This window comes from Diceros bicornis, chromosome 32 (genome assembly GCF_020826845.1).
Source record: "Diceros bicornis minor isolate mBicDic1 chromosome 32, mDicBic1.mat.cur, whole genome shotgun sequence".
Classification (NCBI taxonomy): domain Eukaryota; kingdom Metazoa; phylum Chordata; class Mammalia; order Perissodactyla; family Rhinocerotidae; genus Diceros; species Diceros bicornis.
Window position 1 is genome coordinate 33423978 of NC_080771.1, and position 21473 is coordinate 33445450.

Here is a 21473-nt window from a genome sequence, read left to right on the forward strand (position 1 = left end):
CACCAGGCTAAAATCAAGGTGTTGGCAGGACTGGTTCCTTCTAGAGGAAGAATCTGTTTCCTTGCCTTTGCCAGCTTCTGGAGGCCACCATATTCCTTGGCTTGTGGCCCCTTCCTCCCTCTTCAAAGCCAGGAATCACATCAACCTCTGCTTCTGTCCTCACGTCTCCTCCTCTGACCCTCCTGCCTCCCTCTTATAAGGACCCTTATGATGACATGGGGCCCACCCAGATCGTCCAGGATCATCTCCCCATCTCAAGATCCTTAATTTAATCACATCTGCAAAGTTCCTTTTGCCATGTGAGGCAGCAGATTCACAGATTCCAGGGATTAGGACGTGGACGTCTTTTGGGGCCATAATTCAGGCTCAGCTTGTCTTCTGCTCCCAATCTTCTCCCTCTACTCTGCTTGGAAGATCCAGAAAGTCTTTCTCCATCTGCTTTCTCCCATCCGCACAACACAAAACCCACAAAGAAGTTTTCTCATGTTTTCATAGAGCAGTGACTAAAATCCTGGCTCAGGAGTCAGCTAGTTCAGCCATTTCTTCATCTGTAAGGTGGGGATAAAAATTGCATCCACCTCAAAGGGCTGGTGTGATGATTAAATGAGATTGTATATGTCAGATGTTGGATAGGATGTCTGATCTCAAAATGATAGCTGTCATATCTGCTGAGTCATTAGTATTGATGGTTGTACCTAGAGTTGTATTGTTTTATTGTCATTATGATGTTAGCTGTCCTCTGCCCCCCCTTCATTGGGCATCTCCTTCCCTTGTCTGCCCAACTTCTAGAGGGACTTGGGGGTACCAGCTGCCTCAGGGCCTCACCACCATCCCTCCTCCAGGAAGCAGAAGGAGCCCTGCCTGCTTGGACTCCCACAGCTCTCCCGGCTCCGATCATGTCCCCCCTGGTGCTTGGCGCATTGATCACAGCCTTTTCTCTTCTCCAAGATGGCGGCCCCTTAAAAACAGGACCTGTGGGATTGCTCTTTGAGCGCGTCTCCCAGCCGGGCATCCTCAGCTCAGCTCTGGCTGCGTGTTAGAATCACCTGGTGCTTTTAGGAGCCCTGATGGCTGAGCCCCACTCCCCCTATCTGGGGAGAGGCCCCAACAGGTATAGTTTTACAAGATTCCAGTGGCTCCCCAACTTTGGAGTGCATGAGGATCCCCTGGAGAGCTTGTTAAAACACAGACTGCAGGGCCCACCCCCAGAGCTTAGGATCCATTAATTCTAGGATGGGCCCTGAAAATCTGCATTTCTAGCAAATTTCAGATGATGCTGTGCTGAAGACCACATGTTGAGAACCACCAGACTCAGGAATAAGTAGGTAATTCACAGATACATGCCTTGGGAAAGACTGCTATGGAAGTTTTGGAAGGAAGGAAGTCTTTTCGTTGAGTGGGGCTCATTTGCCCCTTGTCTCAAATGTCGCCTCCTTAACAATGCCCGCCTGATTGTTCTTAAGTTCCCGTGACCCTTACATTGTTCCTCTCCAATTGCGTTGATCCCAGTAACTGCATCCACCCATATTATGAAATTCTCAAAGGCTCAGGGGAGGGCTGTGTGGTTCCCTGGGCCCTGGCTTTCTCTCTGGCCCCATCCCTCCAGGTCTGCACGCTCTCTTGCCAACTCAGGGCACTTGGGGTTCCCCAGACGGGCCATGCGCTTGCTCGTGGTGCCTTTCCACCTGTCCTTCCTGAGACCCAGAAGGCCTCCTCTCCACTCCCTGGGAACCCACTCCTGCACCTTCTTCGTGGCTGTTTTCTCACAATCTCTGAATCACAGCCCCCGCCCGTCCTCTTTATAGTGGGAGGTCTGTCATGGCATTGCCATATGGGTCATGAGCATCTCTCAGCTTGTTCCTACCTAGTGTTGCACAGGACGCCCAGTTGCATTTGAATTTCAGATAGACAGTGAATCATTTTTTAGGGATATGTATGTCCCATGCAGTGTTTGGCAAGCACGTTTACTGGAAAAGGATCCGCTATTTATCTGGAGTTCAGAGGTGACTGGACATCTGTATTTTTATTTGCTAAATCTGGCAGCCCTATTCAGAGCGCACACACCCCTCCCCTGCCCAGCTGTGTTCTCGGAGCTGCCAGGTGATGAGAACCCCCCCCCGTCCCCATCAGTTGTCCCCCTTCATCACCCCGGTTGCTCACGTTTGATTAGTACTTCCTGGGTGCCGGGCTCCGTGTCCCTGGTTCTTTATTATCCCAGGGCAGCCTTAGGGGGTCCCTGCTATTATAACCCCCCCCTTTCCAGAGGGGAAACCGAGGCACAGGGGGAGTTTTGGACAAATATGTTGAAGAAATCAATGTCTGTATAAGCCCAGTCGACAGGGAAGTGATCACTGGGGTCTCACTCAGTAAGTGTCTGAAATGAGCTGAATCCGTCGACCTGGGCGGGAAGGCTGGGAAGGCAGAGAACGCAGGGTTCTGGCTCAGGGCGGGGCCGGTTCACCCCCAGGTGCCACGCACTCGCTTGCTCTGCAGTGAGCTCACAGCTCGCTTTCTCAGCCAAGTCATCTTTCAGCAAAGGCCATATTTGCCCTTGTGGTTCCCTCGGGAGCCTCCGCGAGGTTAAATATCAGTGCCCAGCTGTCTTTGCTTGGTGAAGATACTCGAGGAAGTCCCTACATTCCAGACTATTTCCTTGGGGCTCAGGAAGGCCCCACTCATCATCACCAGTCCTGGCACGCCAGCATGCGTCTCTTTGCCGTGGGCAAACAATACTTTGGGGGTCACAAAGGTGGCACAAAAGGACACATACTGTATGATTCTATTTATGTGAAATATGCAGAATAGGTAAATTCACAGAGATGGAAAGCAGATTGGTGGTTGCCAGGGGCTGGGGGAGGGGGAATGAGGGTGACCCATAGTGGGTATGGGGTTTCCCTTTGGGTGACGCAGATGTCTCAGAACTAGATAGAGGCGGTGGTGGCACAACATTGGGAAAGTGCTCAATGTCACCGAACTGTACAATTTAAAATGGTTAATTTTATGTTACGTGAATTTCACCTTAATAAAAAAGAACTTAAGGGGGCCGGCCCCCTGGCGTAGCGGTTAAGTGTGCGCACCGAGGCACCACTTGTCAAGCCATGCTGTGGCGGCGTCCCACATAAAGTGGAGGAAGATGGGCGTGGATGTCAGCTCAAGGCCAGTCTTCCTCACAAAATAAAAAAAAAAAAACTTAAAAAAAAGGAGACACAAAAGAGAAGGGAGGGGTGGCTCCCCCGAATCAGGTTTGACAGGAAGCGAGAACAGGGGTGCCCCAGAGGGCACCCGACCTCAATCAGGAAGCGCCACTCTCATTAGAAACGGAATATGCTCTGATTCAAACTGGACAGATGTCCACAAAGCGCGTGTTCCTAAGGGGGTGAGAGGGCCGCGGTGAGCGCCCCGGGCAGGCCACCCACAAGCCTGGGACAGGGGCCGCATGCTCAGTCCTGATCCCCGGGCTCTGCTTTCTGAGAGTGACAACCTCGCAGTGAGACGCATGAGCCCTCGCTGATGACGTTTCGAGTCCTGGGCCACATCCCAGCAGCCTTGGAACAAGGAGGGACCTGGGAGACCCGGCCAAAGTGAGTTGAGATGCAGATAGGAAGTGAAAAAGTGTAGCTGGCAAGTGTAGACGGCTCTCCCGAGCTCGAATTTGGCGAATGAGGGGAAAGAGCACGTACATCTCCAACGGTAGCCCAGAAAGGAGGCTGTGTTTAAGGTGGAAACCATGGTGAAATGCTCACGGGGAGAGACGGTGAAGAGGGACAGATGGAAAGGCCCCTGGGGGTGGGGGTGGGGGTGGGTGGAGGTCTGAGACCTGATGCTGGTGGGACCAGGATCGAGTCAGGGTTGCCAGTTGGTTCAAGGTCGAGGAGGGAGTTCCTGTCTGTGGCTTGTAGATGGCTTTAAAAAAAATTTTTTTTTTTGTGAGGGAGATCAGCCCTGAGCTAACATCCGTGCTAATCCTCCTCTTTTTGCTGAGGAAGACCGGCTCTGAGCTAACATCTATTGCCAATCCTCCTCCTTTTTTCTTCCCCAAGCCCCAGTAGATAGTTGTATGTCATAGTTGCACATCCTTTTAGTTGCTGTATGTGGGATGCAGCCTCAGCATGGCCAGGGAAGTGGTGCGTCGGTGCGCGACCAGGATCCGAACCCGGGCCGCCAGCAGCGGAGCGCGCACACTTAACCGCTAAGCCACCAGGCTGGCCCCTAAAAATTCTTCTTTAAAAAATATTATTGAGGTGAAATTCACATAACAAAATTAATCATTTTACAATGAACAATTCAATGGCATCTAGTACATTCACAATGTTGTGTGACCACTACTTCTAGCGGAACCCCCGATGGAGGGTTCCAGAACATTTTTGTCACTCCTAAAGGAAGCCTCACACCCATTAGCAGTCACGCCCCATTCCCCCTCCCCCAGCCCCTGGCAACCCCAATCTACTTCCTGTCTCTATGGATTTGCCAGTTCTGGGCATTTCATAAACATGGAATCATATCATACGTGACCTTTTGTGACTGGCTTCTTTCAATTAGCATCATGTATCCGAGGTTCATCTGTGTTGTAGAATGTATTACTTTTCTAGGGCTGCTGTAACAAAATACCAAAACTATGGTGGCTTAAAACAGCAGAAATTTATTCTCACAGTTCTGGAGGCCAGAAGTCCAAAATCGAGGTGTTGGCGAGACCTTGCTCTCTTGGAAGCCTCTAGAAGAGTCTGTTCCATGTCTTTCTCTCAGCTTCTGGTGTTGCTGGCAGTCCCCGTGCCCTTGGCTGGTAGAGGCTGTTCACAGGGCCATCCTCTCCATCTCTTCACATCGTCTTCCCTCTGTGCATGTCTGTCTCTGTGTCCAAATTTCTCCTTTTGTAAGGACACCAGTCATATTCAATTAGGGCCCATCCTCATGACCTCATTGTAACTTGGTTACCTCTGTAAAGACTCTGTTTCTAAATAAGGTTACATCCTGAGGTACTGGGGGTTAGGGCTTCAAGATATCTTTTTTGAGGGGACACAATTCAACCCTCAACATAGCATGTATCATCACTTCATTCCTTTTTAAGGCTGAATAATATTCCATTGTTGTGGACATTTTGTTTATCCCTCATCTGCCGATGGACCTTTTTTAAAAAACTGAAATATAGAAAAATTATTTGAGACTAGCGTCAAATGCAAATCAAAGGGGATTTTTAAAAACAGAATTCACAGTTTTCCTGCCTGTAGTTTTAGTGTTCATTAAAAACACAGAGATTCAAGCATGTATGCATCTTCTAGACTGACTTGTAGAAACCTCAGCCTCTCAGAGAAACAGGGAAAATCAGTCCCCAGCAAGACAAGGTCACAGAGAGAAGCCGTCTACTCCGGGGTTGGGACCCCCAGATCCCTCTCCTTCTTTAGGTTGCTGGTGCTTTGTGGAATATTTACTGAGTGCGTCTGCCACGTGCAAGGTGCATTTACAGTTAGGTTTTGTTAATCTTCAGAACTACCTGAGACACACACCATCATCCACCGTTACAGGGCTGGGCAGTGACAGAGTGGGGTCTGAACCCAGGTCTGTGTGACTCCTACCTCTGTGCTCCTTTTGTCACGCTGTGCTGCTTCCTGCTCTTGAGTTTCCTAAACGTGGCTGAGCCACCCATGCAATGTCACCATCACTGTGATCCCAGCCCACTGCCGGAGGCCTGGTCCCCCCGCAGGTACTGAGCCAGCATTTACTGGGGGTTCACGGCGGGTCTGGGCTGCGTTGAGCCCTCGACATGCAGGTACTCGCTTGATTGTTCAAAAGCACGACAAGTGGACATCATCATCCCCATTCTGCAGATGAGGGAACTGTGATCACCCAGGTGACCCGCTGTGTAGTGGAGCTGGACTGTCTCCTGCGCAACACTGACCGTGAGGGTAAACCGAGGCTTGTGGCTGAGGGGGGCGTGTATCCAGTCGTCTACCCAATGGAGCTGAGTACACGGACATTTCAATTGGTGTCCTGAGCTCTGAATGACAGATGCTCGTGGGGCAGCCCCTGTGTACCCGGCACTGGTCCCCACCTTCCTGAGTGGCTGCATTGTAAGCAGATAAAGGTGTTTAAGTGATAATCACTTGCTGGCAATTGTGCAGGTGCTGTCTAGGAGAAGTCTAAATGCTGAGAGGGTACGGCGAGTTGACTAACCTGGTCTGGGAAGACATCAACACAGAATAATCTGTCTGTCTCTGGAGCGGCGTTTCTCACCCTCCACATCGCTGACAATTGTGCCAGATGATTCCTTGTTGTGGGGGCTGTCCCGTGCATTGTAGGATGCTCAGCAGCACGTCTGGCCTCTGTCCACTAGATGCCAGCAGCACCCCTGCCCCCCAGGTTGACAACTAAACAAGTCTCCAGACATTGCCAACATCCCCTGGGGGCAAAACTGCCCCTGGGGGAGAACCCCTGATTTAAAGTGTGGTGTGGCGGCCATGAAAATGTGCCAATGGGGCGCCTGCAGGGACGTTAGAATGACCCGCTCCTGGGGGACACAGGACTCCTCCAGTGGGCAGCATTGTGTCTCATGGGCCTAGGAAGGAGATTTTTAGCTAGGTATGCTGCTGCCCCAACCAAGACCAGGAGGACGTGGAGGATGGACACGAGCTGGGTCGGCAGCAGCCATACTGAAGGCAGTTGGGTTTTTATCCTGAGCGCCGGAATCTGTCCAAATGTTTCAAGCACGGTGTGTGTGTATGGGCATGGAGACTGCATTTACATTTTTCAGGGTCACTTGAGATGTTGTATAAAAAGTGAATTGGGTGTGATTTCTTTCATGGTCAGAAAGAAATCGCAAGACCAAGAACAGCCAAGGAGGCAGGTCCTCACACCCCAGGACTGCCTCTATCTGTGGTGTGAGCAAGAAGTGAGCGCTTTATTTGAACCACATCTTGAGAACAGAAAAAGCATTCTGTCTCATTTTATGACGCACATTTCTCTTAAAAGTGAAACTTGTACAATGAAGAACACAGTATTGACTTAAGGAAAGCTCACAGTGGATGGCGGAGCTTGTCGAATGATTGGTGTAATCACTGCTTGCTTCCGGGTCACGGGCACAGGGAGAAGCGCCCGGGGAACTGATGCGGTTAGCGGAGCTTTCTAAGCAAAGGAGGCATTTGGGACGTCGTTCGTGTGGGGGAGGAGGGGCTGGCAAGAGGGAAACAAGGAATTTGCCATCTCTGTTCCAGCTGAAGGAAGAGCTGAGCCACTGCTTCTCCCCCTTCCTCCTTCCCAGTGCCCAGCAACCTGGTGGAAAAGGAAAAGATGATTATCATGTCCTGAGTATCAAAATACTAGGAATAATTTTGCAAAAATACCCAGCAGCGTCCTGCTTCTGAGGTCTCCTGTGTTATCATGGCCTCTCACACCCTCCAGGTGTTTCATATGGCTCCCTCCCAGGCCTGTCAGACACCCAGAACCCAGCTGTCTTCCCCCATTTCTTGGGTTATTTCCAACATCCCACAGAACAGGCTGTGACACCACCTATCCTCACTGGGGGCACTCATTATCATATGGTGCATATTTGATTGAGAATCCCAAGAGTCCAAGGTTCACAGTTCTAAATATGTAAATTGTCACCCCGCTCTGTCAGCTTTGCAAGTTCCAATTCTGTTAAGTAGGTTTGCTTAAAAACAGCTGCATCAGTAAAATCCAACAACTGGAAACAACCCAAATGTCCATCAGCAGTAGAACGGATAAATGTAACATACTCATTCAGTGGAATACTATGCAGAAATTTAGCAAGCCATCGCTCCATGCAGCATCGCGCATGAATCTCACAACATTGAGTCAAAGACACCGGGCATGACAGAGTATGTATTGCATGTTACCATTTATATCAAGTTCAAACCCCAGCAAAACTAATCAGTGGTGACAAAGATCGTGATAGCCGTTACCCTTCAGCCAAGTGAGTAGCACGAGGGAGCTTCTGGGGGCTGGTAGTGTCTGTTCTTGATGTGGAGGCTGGTTATATGGGGCAGTTAGTGAGCATTCAAGCTGTACACAAGACAGGCACACTTTCTATACGTGTGATTTGCTTTAAAAAGACGCATCAGTTAAACACTTCAATGTGCTTAACAGCCCTCTTGCTTTTTCCACAGATTGGTGACCAATGTGAGTCAAAAGCCATTGAAAAAGAGAAGACGGTGGTGGCTCTGCCACCCAAGGAAGCGAGCAAATGCCACAAAGAGGATTTGGCCAAAGCATTTTACGTAAGAATTGAATCTGCATTCGATGCCATTTGTGGTAGGGTTTTGAGATTAAGAAGAAAGCCACACAAAGTCCTGAAAGCTGCTTTAGAATTCTGTTATATTCCATTGTTATTCTCATCGTTACAAAGTACTACTGATGTGGAACCCTTCCGATTTCCCACGTCGACCATCATCAGCCTTGTCCGTAGAGCTGGCCCTCATGAGGCCCCTCCCGGAGGACAGGCGCCCTCCGTGTACACGCTTCTCTCGCTGGGAGACACCGGGAAGGCGGTAGCCCACACAGCCCCGCGGCAGCACAGCCGGAGTTCAATCCAGGTGTTTTGACATCAAAGCTCAAACTCGTAACCATCCCCTAGTCACACCCTTCATCGTTTATAATCCTGTGTTGCCACTTACTGAAACCAAATTCCCACAAGTTTCTCAAGTGAATTTGAATTCCTGGCCAGTCCAAGACAAAAAAAACACCACAAAAACAAAAAAACACCCACCCTCACTCCATGAAGCTCCTTTCTGAAGCTGAAGGACTTTGCTTGCTTATATTTTTAATTTGCTTGACTTAGAAAACTGAGCAAACATGAGGATGATGTGTGTGTGGGTGTGTGTTTACTCATAACCCACCACACTTTGAGAAAGCAAATAAGAATCCACTAATAAAAGGGCGCAGGCCACAATCTCAAGGAAGTTGGAAGCCAGTGTTTCACGCCAGTCTTTTCTTAAGAATAATCCAAGTCTGTTTAAATTCCAGTCCTGCATGTTAGTCTTTGGAGAGGGGAAGGACTGAGACATTTTTCCCTGCCTGGTAAATGAGCTTGGTTTTCTGTCTCTATTCAAAAGAATCTAGAAGTCAACGCGGCTTTCCCTGGCTCCTCTACCACTTGTGGAGATTTCCTGTTGTGGGCTTCTTCAAAACAAGGATACCTTTGCTGCAACTAGAACAACAAAGTTTCCTTAAGTTACCATTGACTCAAATTAGCTATGGTTAAGGTTATTTTATTTAAGGAGCTTGACACTGTATCTGGCACAGTGTATGCACGATATAATAGTTTTAGCTCTCATTGTTGCCTTTTTTCTGTTTTTTTTTAATTGTGGTAAAATACACAACATAAAATTTACCATCTTAACCATTTTTAAGTGTACAGTTCAATCATGTTGAGTACATTCACATTGTTGTGCAATCAATCTCCAGAACACTTTTCATCTTGCAAAACTGAAACTCTGCACCCATTAAACACTAACTCCCCATTTCCCCTCCTCCCAGCCCCTGGCAGCCACCCTTCTCCTTTCCACCTCAATGAATTTGACTACTCTAAGTACCTCAAATCAGTGGGATCATACAGTTTTTGTCTTTTTGTGACTGGTTTGTTCATCCATTGATGGACACTTGGGTTGCTTCCACTTTTTGGCTATTGAGAATAATGCTGCTGTGAACATGGGTGTGCAAATATCTGTTCAAGATCGACTTCCAATTCTTTTGGTGTATATACCCAGAAGTGGAATTGTTTGCTGGATTGTGTGGTAATTCTATTTTTCCTTTTTTGAGGAACTTCCATACTGTTTTCCATAGCAGCTGCACCCTTTACATTCTCAAGGCCTATTTTTTAAAAAAAGAAAATATGTGTTTTTGCATTTCCAGAATTCCATACTACAATGGCACTTGTTGAAATTTAGGCCCAGTGTTGTCGTCTCTGCTGTGATTGTAGGGCAGAGATGTGGTCTAATTGAAAAAGAATTGGATGGTGGTTTCTGTGGGTTTTCCTTCTCTCTCTGCCCCTATCTGCTCGGGGTCTTTGAACCAGTCCCCTCTCCTTTGTGGACGGCCCATTTTCCTCATCTATCCTGAAGATGGCTGGCTTCCTGAGTGGGAATTCTGTGACCTGGGCCCCTCGGTCCTCACTGGCCCATCGGTGAGCTTGTGCCCGACCATCTCCTTCCAGGTGGACTTACAGAATGGCCTGTCGGAGTTCTCGGTGACGCAGCGCAGGCTGGTCCACGGCTGGAACGAGTTTGTCGCTAACAATACCGAACCCGCATGGAAGAAATATCTCGATCAGGTAAGATTGTAGGTGTCATTTCTTTCATTAACTAGTGTAAACCAGGGAGGGTGGGGCAGGCATTCATTCTTTAAATATGGATAGAGGTGTCCTTGGACCAGTCCCAGGGCGTGGGGTGGCTGTACTGTAAAGACAAAGAAGGCTCCCCGCTCATTCCGGCTGCTCTTAGCCAGCAGGAGGGATGGCCATGAGTAGAGCACTAACTACCCAGGCAGCCAGGATCATGAATAATAGTTGTTACATTCACACAGGGTTTACCACGCACCAGGCACCATGCTAACTGAGTAAGTAAATAAGCAAGCATTAACTTACTTAATCTTCCTCCTGATCCCCATTTTGAGAGGGGGAGGGTGAAGTACAGAGAAGTGGAAATATTTCCCGCGGCTATGTATAGTTGTCAGATTTAGCAAGTGAAGATACAGGATGCCCTGTTAAATTTGAATTTCAAATAGATAAACAAGGAACGATTTTTTACTATGAGTGGGTCCCAAATGTTGCATGGGACCTACTTATACTAAAAAAAAAGTTCCTTGTTTATCTGAAATTCAAATTTAACTGGGTGTCCTGTAGTTTATCTGGCAACCCGAGCACAAAGTCACAGAGCAGTAAGTGGCAATGCCGGAGAGTGACGCCACAGCTGGCTCCAGAGCCCCTGCCCTCCTCAGCCGCTGCATTGGTGCCGGCAAGGTGCTGAGTGAATGACACACGAGTCAAATGCCTGGAGCCACTGGAACGAGGAAAGAAAAATTTGAAATAGACACGGCTGCAAGTGCCAGTCTGAAGGTGGACACCCCCATGACTCATCCAGTACCAGTTCAGAAAGCCCCTGTTAACAGGCAGAATGTCCCAGGTACCTGAAGCCATTCAGATTGCCTCAGTTTCCCTTTCCTGGCCTTCTGCACTCCCTCTCCCATCCCTGACACCTCTCTCTCAGTCTCTGGCTGCCCAAGGCTTCAGCTGCCTTCCTATTGGCTCAGCATTTAAAGCTTTGTTGATTGGTCAGTTCAGAGACCAATCACAGCCCTCTTTGCAGCATCCTCAACCTCCCCTCCCCTCCAGTCCCGCCCTGCTCATTGGTCGGTTCTCAGTGCACTAGAGCTGTCACTCCTTGACGCATTTTGGCACCAAAATAGGCTTCTGGGTAGCAGGTGGCTCTGGTCAACCCAGAAATTTCCTGGAACCCCAGTGTTGGAGAGAGGCAGCGGAGGCTCCTGGAAGTTGGAGTTCAGGGAAGCAGGCTGACACACAGGCTGTGGGGGACGCTCTCCCTCTGGTTCCACCCTGGCTGCCCCTTCCACTGGGACCCCCTCACCCATTCCCCTGCTGTCCTCCTTCCTGACTCTGCCCCATCAAAACCTCACACCAAGCGCACTCCTCCAACCAAGGCCTCCCCAGAAATGAACCTCTTCCATTTCTAAGAGCAGGGAACCTGCTTAATTCATCTTAATTTTGTCCGTTCAGGGACCCATCTGTGGGAATCCTTGCAGGACTGGAAGGCAGCCACAGAGAGCCCGTCTGCGCTCACTTATTACTTCTTTACATTCGTGGAGCACCTGCTCCCTGCTGGATGTTGTGTTTCTCCGTCTCTCCTCCAGTGGCGGGGCACTCACCACTTCACAAGGCAGCCCTACTTCTCCATCTCAGGAGGCTCACTGTCAGGACACGGCTGCCCAGAGTCATGAGGCAACGGTAGATTACATCAGGCCGCCCCGTTCACTTCCCACTTTCCAGCCTTGTGACTTTGAGCAAGTTATTGATCCTCCTTGAACCTCAATTTTCCCTGTCTAGAAAGTGGGACCAATAAATACGTACTGCTCTGAGTTTTACATAAGAAGAGGAAAGCTTAGCACATATTAACTGCTTGATAAAGGTTGCCCCCACCCCTGAGTCTACAGATTCAGAACACAGATTTTGGAGTTGAGCCGACCAGCATGAATCCTTGGGCACTTCCCTTTCTTTCAGAGTCTCAGGTTGCTCGTTTGTAAGCAGGACCACTTCGCAGTGCCTGTGTCCTAGGGTAGGCAGGGCCACGAAGTGGGGCGGGAAGAGCAGTTAGCACAGGCATGGCACGCCGTGGGTGCTCCAGAAAGGCTGGCTGTTTTTATGGTAGGAAACCTCTCTGGTGTGTCACCAGCTCCCTGCACAGCAAGGTTTCAACATCCCCCTTTCTACCTGTCTCCCTTCACATGTGGGGCTTAGAAGGGGCCCCGTGTGCCAGGAAGAGTCTGGTCGTCTGTGGCTGGAGCGTCCACTACCGGTGGACATGTGGGTTCTTCCCATTCACCCTGTCACCTGTCTGCTGTGTCTCGCCGTGCCTCCCTGGTGTTGGATGGGAGAGGACCGGTGCTTGGGACTGACTCCAGGAGGGGGAGGGAGGAGGCTGGTGGTATCACTGTTGGCGTGGAGAGCTGCTGAGGTCCAGCCTCAGGAGAGGGAGCGAGAGGAGACTATAGGACTGGAATCGGGGTTCGAGGAGGGACTTGGTCCAGGCCTGGCTGGAGACCAGCTCCCAGTGCCAGCTCTCCCAGGCCCCGGCCAGGACTGCGCACCCCTGAGCTAACCCTGGGCCCACGGCTGGAGGGTCCCTTGTCCAGAAACAGGTCCTCTGCTCCCAGACTCTCAGGCGAGTGCAGCCTGCAGGGAGGAGGAGGGAGCTGCCCCGCCAGGGGCGGGAGGTGGGGGCCAGGGAGCCCGGTGGCGTTATCAAAGTGACCTGCACAGGAAGACACACACCTGGGGCCGGACAGACCCGGTGCTGATATCCGCTCTGCTGTATGACCTTGAGCAGCAGTTCCAGCCCCACCGCGCCTCGGATTCCCCTCCTAAAAGTGGGGGTTCGCTGCTTCATTTGTTCATTCGTTCCTTCATTCATTCCAGACAAATGTCTTTTATGCTCCTGGCCCTGGTCTAGGCACTGTGCACAGAGCAGCAGCCAAAGCAAGTTTCTGCTTTTGGGGAGACAGACAGACAGATGGCTTCGTATGTAACACGGCACCCAGCGCTTGTGGTGGGGAAACGCAAGTCAGGACAAGGAGTTAGGAAGGGACGGCAGGGGGCGGCTGTTGAGGACCGGGTGGGCAAGGGAGGCATTTGACCGGTGCTCGGAGGAGGTGGTGTTGGAGGAGAGACCTGAATGAAGTGAGGAAGGGAGCTGCATGAGGCTCTGGACGAAAGGCGCTGCAGGAGGGGAAGTGCAGAGGCCCAAGGAGGGAGAGGCCTGGTGCACGTGAGGATAATGGGCTTCAGGAGGTGCCCAGAGCCTGGCGCATTGTGGGTGTCCGGTGCGTGTTTGTGTGTCTCCCCGCTCTTCTCACCTCTATCCAACCGGATGGGAAGTCTGTGATGGGCTCAGGGCTGAAGTGAAATCTTAACTCCACTGAACTGAGGGCTTTTTCCTCTCTGTACCAGGTTGAATAGTGTCCCCCCAAAATTCCTGTCCACCTGGAACCTCAAATTATGACCTTATCTGTAAAGATCTTTGTAGATGTGATTAGTTAAGCTGAGGTCATAGTGGATTAGCTTGGGCCCTAAATCCGATGACTGGGGTCCTCATGAGAGGAAGCAAAGAGCCTCAGAGACACACAGAGAGGAGAGGCCGTGTGACAGCAGAGGCAGAGACTGAAGGGATGCGTCTGCAAGCCAAGGAACGCTGAGGATGGCAGCAACACCAGGAGCTGGGAGAGGCGGGAAGGATCCTCCCCAGCGCCTCCAGAGGGAGCACGGCCCTGCCCACGCCTTGATTTCAGATTCTGGCCTCCGGAACTGTGAGAATGAGTGTCTGCTGTTTTAGCCTCCAGGTTGTGGTCGTTTATTACAGCAGCACCAGGACACAGACGCTCCATGAGCTCACATTTCCCTCTGCTTTGGCACTTCGTCCTCCCTGGATTTCTGAGGAAAGTGTGGGTCCACCTCTGGGGGGAGTATTTGGCAATGACTGCGAGCTCTGCCGGGCAGCTCTGCATCCAGCCTGCAGACTGGGCAGCCTGCACCCTCTGCAAGCTGCCCCCAGCCCCCCATCTCCAGCTGCCAGGTGCTCTCAGAACCAAAACGGGGGCTTCTCTGACCAAAATCTTTCTTTCAACATTTTATTGGAGAAAATTGCAAAAATACACGTAAGTAGAGTGAATAATAGAATGACCCCCAATATCCATCATCTAGCTTCAATAATTATCAACCCATTTGACACATTTTTTTATCCCCCCTTTTTCTCTGCAACATTTTGTGTGTGTGTGAGGAAGATCAGCCCTGAGCTAACATCTGCCAAGCCTCCTTTTTTTGCTGAGGAAGACTGGCCCTGAGCTAACATCCAGCCGATCTTCCTCCACTTTATGTGGGACACCACCACAGCATGGCCTGACACGTGTTGGGAAGGTGCGCGACCGGGATCTGAACCAGGGCTGCCAGTAGCGGAGCACGCGCACTTCACCGCTACACCATGGGGCCAGCCCACTGCAACATTTTAAAACAAGTTCTAGATCCTGAATCATTTTACCATCTATACTTTGGTGTATGTCTCTACCATTGGAGGATGTTTTTCTTTTTCTTTTTTTTTAACCATAACAACAATACTATTATCCCAATAATGCCATTAACACTTCAGTATCCTCCAGTGCCTGGTCCAGAGCCAGTGTTCCCCACAGGCCTCAAAGACGCCTCTTTACTGTTGATTTGTTGGAACTGGGGTCTGAACAACGTGCACCCTTTGCTTTTGGATGGTGCATCCCTTCAGTTGCTTTATTCTAAGCCCTTTCCTGATCTGTGACTCCATGCCCATGGAACGGCTTATGAGGTCCGCAAAATTCACTGACACTTTATTTACATATCGGAGACATGACGCTTACGGAGAAGCCTGTCGCTGGCCGAATAAGGTCCAGCTCGGGAGCTTCGATGCGGTTCCAGCTTCTGTGGGGAGCTCTGCTGCAGGCCTCCCCAAGTCCACTCCCCGCTGCGTCTGAGACCCAAGCACCGGGCTCAGCAGGCCGGCTGGCTTTGAGGGCCGTTCTTCCCAAAGGTACGATGACCCCCGGCCCAGCCCCACCTCAGTGAGGACGGATGGGAGAGCCTCCCTGAGGGCCAGCTGTGTGACCAAGAGCCCTGAGGGAGGGGCCGTTCTCGGGAACTCAGGCAGCCACAGCTCCTCCCTTCGCCTAATGTTCATCGAGTAGCTTCTATAACCGGTCCTGTAGTCCCCATGGCCGCCATGTATTACAGCACCTACTATGCACCTGCCACCGGGTGGGGCACTTTACTCTCACTATGACCTCCAGCCCTCACATCTGCCGAGAGAAAGGGAGAGACTTGGGGAGGTTAGAGGCTTGCTTGAGGTTTCTCAGTGAGGTAACGGTGGAGACAGAGCTCAGAAGGTGAACTGTCTTTGAGCTGCTCAGTCTCAATGACTCACAGTAGAAGCTGTGGCTGACTCAAGGCTGCTGGTGAGCCAACCACAAAGTGTTCTGTCCTCATACAGAGGAGACAAAGCACAGCATTTCTGGGGCGGGAGGCGTTAAATCCCTTCGTGCACCACACTGGCGTGATGACACTGATGTGCTGCCTTTTGTGAGCAGCATGAATCACACAGCCAGTCACATTTCCCATTTTGCTTTGGTTGCTGGGAAGCTCAGAGCCAAATGTGCAGCCCCATTTTAAACAACCATGACTTGCTTGTTGATATTTTGACTCTCACCCTGATCCTGATCTTTGGTCTGCTCTCTCTGATCCTGTTTTTCTGTGTTTGTGCTTATGCTTCCTTTCACTTGTCTGTAACAATTGAAATGTACATGTGAAATGAGGGGGCAGATACATAGAATCATAAAGTAAAAATCCTTTTGGGAAGTTTCTGGAACACCTGTTCTTGGGAAGGACATCATTGGAGCCCCCAGAGGCAGTTACAGGAGCAGGTTGGTGTGATTGTGACACACAGGATTGGGGGACTGGCATGGCAGGAGGGAACCCTTGGCCATGCTGGACGGGGGCTGGCATCCCACCAGAGGGAACAGGTCCTAACCTGCAGCATTGTGGAGATGTGGCCAGGCGAGACCAAGAACTCAAAGGCAGGGCCAGGACCGGTGTCCTGACAGGAACAGTGTCAGGGTGACCCCAGGAAGCCCGGGTCAGAGAAACTGCAGGGATGGGATTTCTGGCGGAGGAGAACCACTGGATGGCGGTGGTCTTCCCCGCCTCCCGTCCATCCCTGTAGCGTTGACCTGGCAGCGTGGCTGCGAGTGAAGAGTGGCCGCTGCCTGGCGGTGTGAAGCCCAGTCTCTGATCTTTGCGAGACTAGAAAAGAACCCACCGGCCTGTTTCCGTCTTTCAGTTTAAGAACCCCCTGATCATGCTGCTGCTGGCCTCTGCCCTGGTGAGCGTCCTCACGCGGGAGTACGAGGACGCCGTCAGCATCGCCCTGGTGAGTGCACGGGGACAGCGCCCCGCGGCCAGGGCGCCTGCTGAGTCTCTGCTTGTTTCTGTTATGCGAGGAATAAAGAGTCTGGCCATAGAGAAAAAAATAGAAAATACAGCGGAAAAAAGGAAAGCAAATCCTTGTCCTTCTCCACCCCTCCACTGGGGGGTCCTGGTTTATGTGGCCAGCGCTCTCTGGGCAGACCCCCAGGTGGCTTCTTGTTCTTTGCTGCTGGGAACAATGTTGTCGTGAACTCTTCTTCCATGATTCTTGGATGGGATTGCTGGGTCCTGGCTGTGCATGTCGTACAAAGAGTAATCGCTTATAATCCATTACCCAGAGAGAGCCACTGGGAACCTTTTTTTAAAAAAAAAAATTTCTTATTTAGATTTAAAGCACCTTAAAAAGTAGCCATTTTGAAGTGAACAATTCAGTGGCATTTAGTACATTCACAAATCTAGTTCCAAAATATTTTCATTGCCCTAAAGGAAAACCCCATATCCATTAAACAGTCGCTCCCCACTCCCCACTCCCAGCCCCTGGCAGTCACCGGTCTGCTCTCTGTCTCCACGGGTTTACTTGTTCTGGATATTTCATGTAAACGGCTTCATGCACTGTGTGACCTTTTATATCTGGCTTCTCCTGAGCACCTTTTGATGGCTGTCACTCCTGCTTCCTTCTCTCTGTCATGTGCTCTTTAAAATACAAAAACAGGCTCATTCCACGTGATGGAATGCACTGCCTCTGTTTAAAAGGCTGAGGTTAGAGCCACGTCTTCTGATGTGGAATAGTGTTTACAGCATGTTGCTGAGTGGAAAAGGCAGTTTATAAAAGAATATGTCTGTGTACATCATCCTATGTTAGAGTGTCTATGCAGAAAAATCTAGAAGGGCACCCCAAAATGTGAACCTCGGGGTAGAATTTGGGGTGATTTTTCTGCTCTCTTTTTTTGGGGGGGGTTGCCTGTTTTCTAAATTTCAGCACAGTGCACTTACTTGGCAAGAAGAAAGGGAATATATTTTGAAAGACGAGCCCCTCCCCTCACCTCCCGTGGGTCTGCTCACTCGCTCACTGGGCAGCTGCCTATTAACGCCCCTCCCGTTTGCCCCCTAGGCTGTGCTGATCGTGGTGACGGTGGCCTTCATCCAGGTGTGTATTTCCTGAGGCCCTGGCTGGGGTAACTGGGGCATGACAGGAGCTCTGTGGGGCCCCCACCCTTGATCAGCATGTTTGATGTGTTTCCTGCCAGGAGTACAGGTCGGAGAAGTCTCTGGAAGAGCTGACCAAGCTGGTTCCCCCCGAATGTAACTGGTAAGTCAGAGACCCCCTGGGACTTTGGTTCACTGGAGGAGCTGGTGGGCTCGCAAGTTTGGCAAGATTTGTATCCTTTGTGGTGCGATATGGGAGAACCCTGTCTCACCAGGGTTAGGATACCCGGGCTCTGCCCTGCCAGTGGAGTACTGTGTGTCCTTGGGCGTGTCATCCGACCTCTCTGGGCCTCAACTCTGTCACTAGTGTCTAATCAGGGTGCCTGGCCTGGGGGCCACGGATAGTGGGAATGGCTTTGGGGAGAAGGCAGCCCGTGAAACCTGTGATACAGTGTCAAAACTGTGCATTTTTCCTCGGGAGAGTGTGGAGAGGGTGGACTCAGACGAGGGTGAGATGAGGGACTTTGACAAGCCGAGGCGTTGGAACACTGGGGTGAAGGTGGGGCCACTCGAGAAGGAACCCCAGGCAGTCGATCAGCAGCCCCTTCCTGCCCGACATTTCCACGTTGCCATTTGTTATCATACAGCCCTTACCAAAGATGTTTAAAAAGGAAAAAGAAAAGACAGAAATCTCTGCCGATACCTCGTGGGCATTTCTGCTTGATGCAGTGCTGTACCATAGAACTTTCTGGAATGTTCTATAATCTGTGCTATCCAGTATGGCATCACTAGTCACATATGGCTACTGAGGACTTAAAGTGTGTCTGGGGTGACTGAGAAACTGAGTTCTTCATTTGTTTAATTTTAATTTAAATAGCCACATGGGCCAGTGGCTACCATACGGGACAGCTCAGGCTTAGGGTGTGTGCAAGGGCTGGTGCCCTTGGTAGAGGAAGCTGCAGACACAGAAAGGAAAATGGTCCAGGCCTGGCTTTTTCTCGATTTAATTTTTAGTATACCAATAATCCACACATTTATTCTCCTTGTAAAAAGGAAATGATTTCAGAAAAGGCCAAAATCTTCTCCTTCACCTCTACTAGGAAAGGTTGAGGTCATTTCAGGGTCGTGTGTCTTTCCCAAATATGCATTGCTGCTCAAAAGAAAGTAACTAAAGTATCATGTGATCCGAGGTGCTTTGGAGGGACCTAAACATCCAGTAACTATTTTCTGGAGGATAATTCTTGGGGAGGAAACTTAACATATATTTGGGTAAATATGGCACAATTGAGCCACAGGGCTGGGGGATAGAAAGATCTAGTGAGATAGAGTCCCGCCTCTCAAGGAATCAGCAAGCAAGTTGTGTGTGTGTGTGTGTGTGTGTGTGTGTGTGTGTGTGTGTGATACAAGGCAGAGAATATTGAATAACAAAATAAACAAAATAGAGACAAAAAGAGGATGATGTGGAAGCATGAGAGAGGATGAGTCACTTCTAGAAGGTTCATTGGGGGCAGTAAGAATGTCTGGGCTTAATAATTGGACAAACAAGCCTATCAGAAATCCAGGTGTGTGATGTGATGTAATCGTATGAGCAAACGGAAGCATAAATGATGTATGTGGTTTGATGATCTGATCTTAAGTTTAAATATCAAGTCTTGGCCTTTCAGGTGAGTAGTATGCATTATTGATGCCCCCTGAAGTCACTTCTAAAAGACAAGTTTATTCTCAAGACAGCAGTGGCAGGCAGCCTGCTAGAGTTGAAAGAGCATTGGAGATACACAGCCTCGCTCGCTGAGCCTCTGAGACCTGTGTTACAAATTGGAGAAACACCTTCCATGCAGAGCCTTCCTGCACCACCTCCATCCTTTGTGCAGTCATAAAATATTTAGTGAGCACCTACTGTGTGCTGGGAGAAATAGTGCCAGGGTTACACGGGTGAACAAGATGGGACGGCTTTGGCCTTCAGGGCCCTCACTTTCCTACCAGGGGAGGCAGGTAATAAAGTGAAGGAACGAGATGATTTTGGAATGCGGCAGGTGCATTAAAGCCAAAAAAGACCCCCCAAAACCCAAAGCCGCATAAAAATCAAAACAAACAAAAACCTGCCGGAGATGCGATACTGACCGGTGGAGGAGTGGGAACAACTTTACATAGCTGGTGATCAGGCTGCCCTGATCTGGTCTTTAAGGAGGAGCTTACATTTAAGTTGAGGCCTGAGAAAGAGAAGGAGCCAGCCATGGGAAGAGCTGAGGAAACAGCAGGTGTATATCTGATAGGTGCTCTTGGCTACAAGGAACAGAAAATTCAGCAGCACAAACCACAAGGAAATTGTGTTATCTCATGGCAAAGGATACAAGGCAGAGGGACAGAGGGGTTAGTTCAAGATAGCACTGAGGACTTGTTCCTTTTATTTCTTTACTCTCCCATCCTCAGCTCGTTGGCTTTGTTCTCTGGCTGGCTCCCCTCATGTTCCCAAGATGGCTGCCACAGCTCCAGGCATCACAGCCAGACATGAAAAGGTCGAACAGAAAAAGAGACCATCTGTGTATGTGTGTTTACAGAGTGAGGAAACCTTTCTCACGAGCTCCCAGCAGATGTCCACTCATGTCTCACAGACCAGTGCTGCAGACCGTGCCTGTTCCTAAGCCAGCCATGGGCAGGGGGTGGGCTCACTGTGATGGGCTCAGCCAGTCACGACCCACCCCCTGGAGCACGCATGTGGGGAGAAGGGTAATACCGAACAAGATGGAATTCTGTTAACAAGGAAGAGGGGATGTCTGCTCCAGGATTTAAGGTCGGCCAAGACCTTGAGACTAGAAACAGCTGGGTGTGTTCCAGGGCTGGATGGCGTGAGAGGGAGAGTGGCAGGACGTGGGGAGGAGGCAGGCCCAGGTTAGAGGGCCTTTGCAGGGCCTTTGGGTTTGATTCTAAGGTCATCAGAAAGTTCCTGAGTTCTCCAGATGGTCCCTGCACACCAGTGGAATGCCTTCTCTGAGGACAGAAGTGCTGCCGGCTCCATTAAAGAAGCTTTAGAGCCACTGATCTAGACCTGCAGAAGCTTCTGGAGGCCGTGTGGCCCAGCCTTGTTTCCAGGGTAAACTGTAGTAGCCCCGTTTTTGAGATGGGGCCCTGAGTCTCCCAGAAGCCACACACTTTCCCAAAAGTCTTTTAGGATACGTGAATTTAAAAAATAATAAAACCATAAAGGCACGAGTTTGTCCATAACTGAAAGAGAAAGTGGGTTTCTATTATCTTTGCTTAAATTTATCCAAGTGCATAAAAATGGGGTGTCAACAGGGTGCTTTTGCTTTTTACCATTTCCCTCGCAGCATAAGAGAAGGGAGGCTCCAGCATCTGCTGGCCCGAGACCTGGTCCCCGGAGACGTCGTGTCTCTCTCCATCGGAGACCGCATCCCTGCAGACATCCGTCTCACCGAGGTGAGGGTCCCCGAGCCCTGCAGGTGGGGTGTGCAGACACTTGGCTTATTGGCGGCAGGCACTCTCCTGCTCACACACCCACACGTGCACGCACACACACACACAGGCACTCACACCGAGTCAGGAAGTTAGCAAACAAGCTAATTTTAAGCACAAAGCCCCTCAAATCATATTTCACAGATTATTTATTCTCATTTTAAGTGTAAGCCTAATG

At 50.2% G+C, this 21473-nt stretch overlaps 1 protein-coding gene across 5 annotated transcripts in view; it reads left to right on the top strand.

Moving 5' to 3' along the window:
- The window catches only part of ATP2C2 (ATPase secretory pathway Ca2+ transporting 2), a 70201-nt gene that overhangs the window by 12134 nt on the left and 36594 nt on the right, over positions 1-21473 (top strand). For 3 of the 5 annotated variants that reach the window (XR_009216455.1, XM_058528383.1, XM_058528384.1), the window contains exons 2-7: positions 8118-8228; positions 10163-10279; positions 16593-16682; positions 17790-17825; positions 17926-17987; positions 21151-21259. Coding sequence is in view for 4 of the 5 variants with exons in the window: in XM_058528383.1 (XP_058384366.1) it covers positions 8118-8228; positions 10163-10279; positions 16593-16682; positions 17790-17825; positions 17926-17987; positions 21151-21259 (525 nt within the window). In the remaining variant the exon portion in view is untranslated. Of the gene's footprint in view, positions 1-8117; positions 8263-10162; positions 10280-16592; positions 16683-17789; positions 17826-17925; positions 17988-21150; positions 21260-21473 lie in introns of those variants that run through there. The other 2 variants (XM_058528386.1, XM_058528385.1) reach the window with 2 other exon arrangements.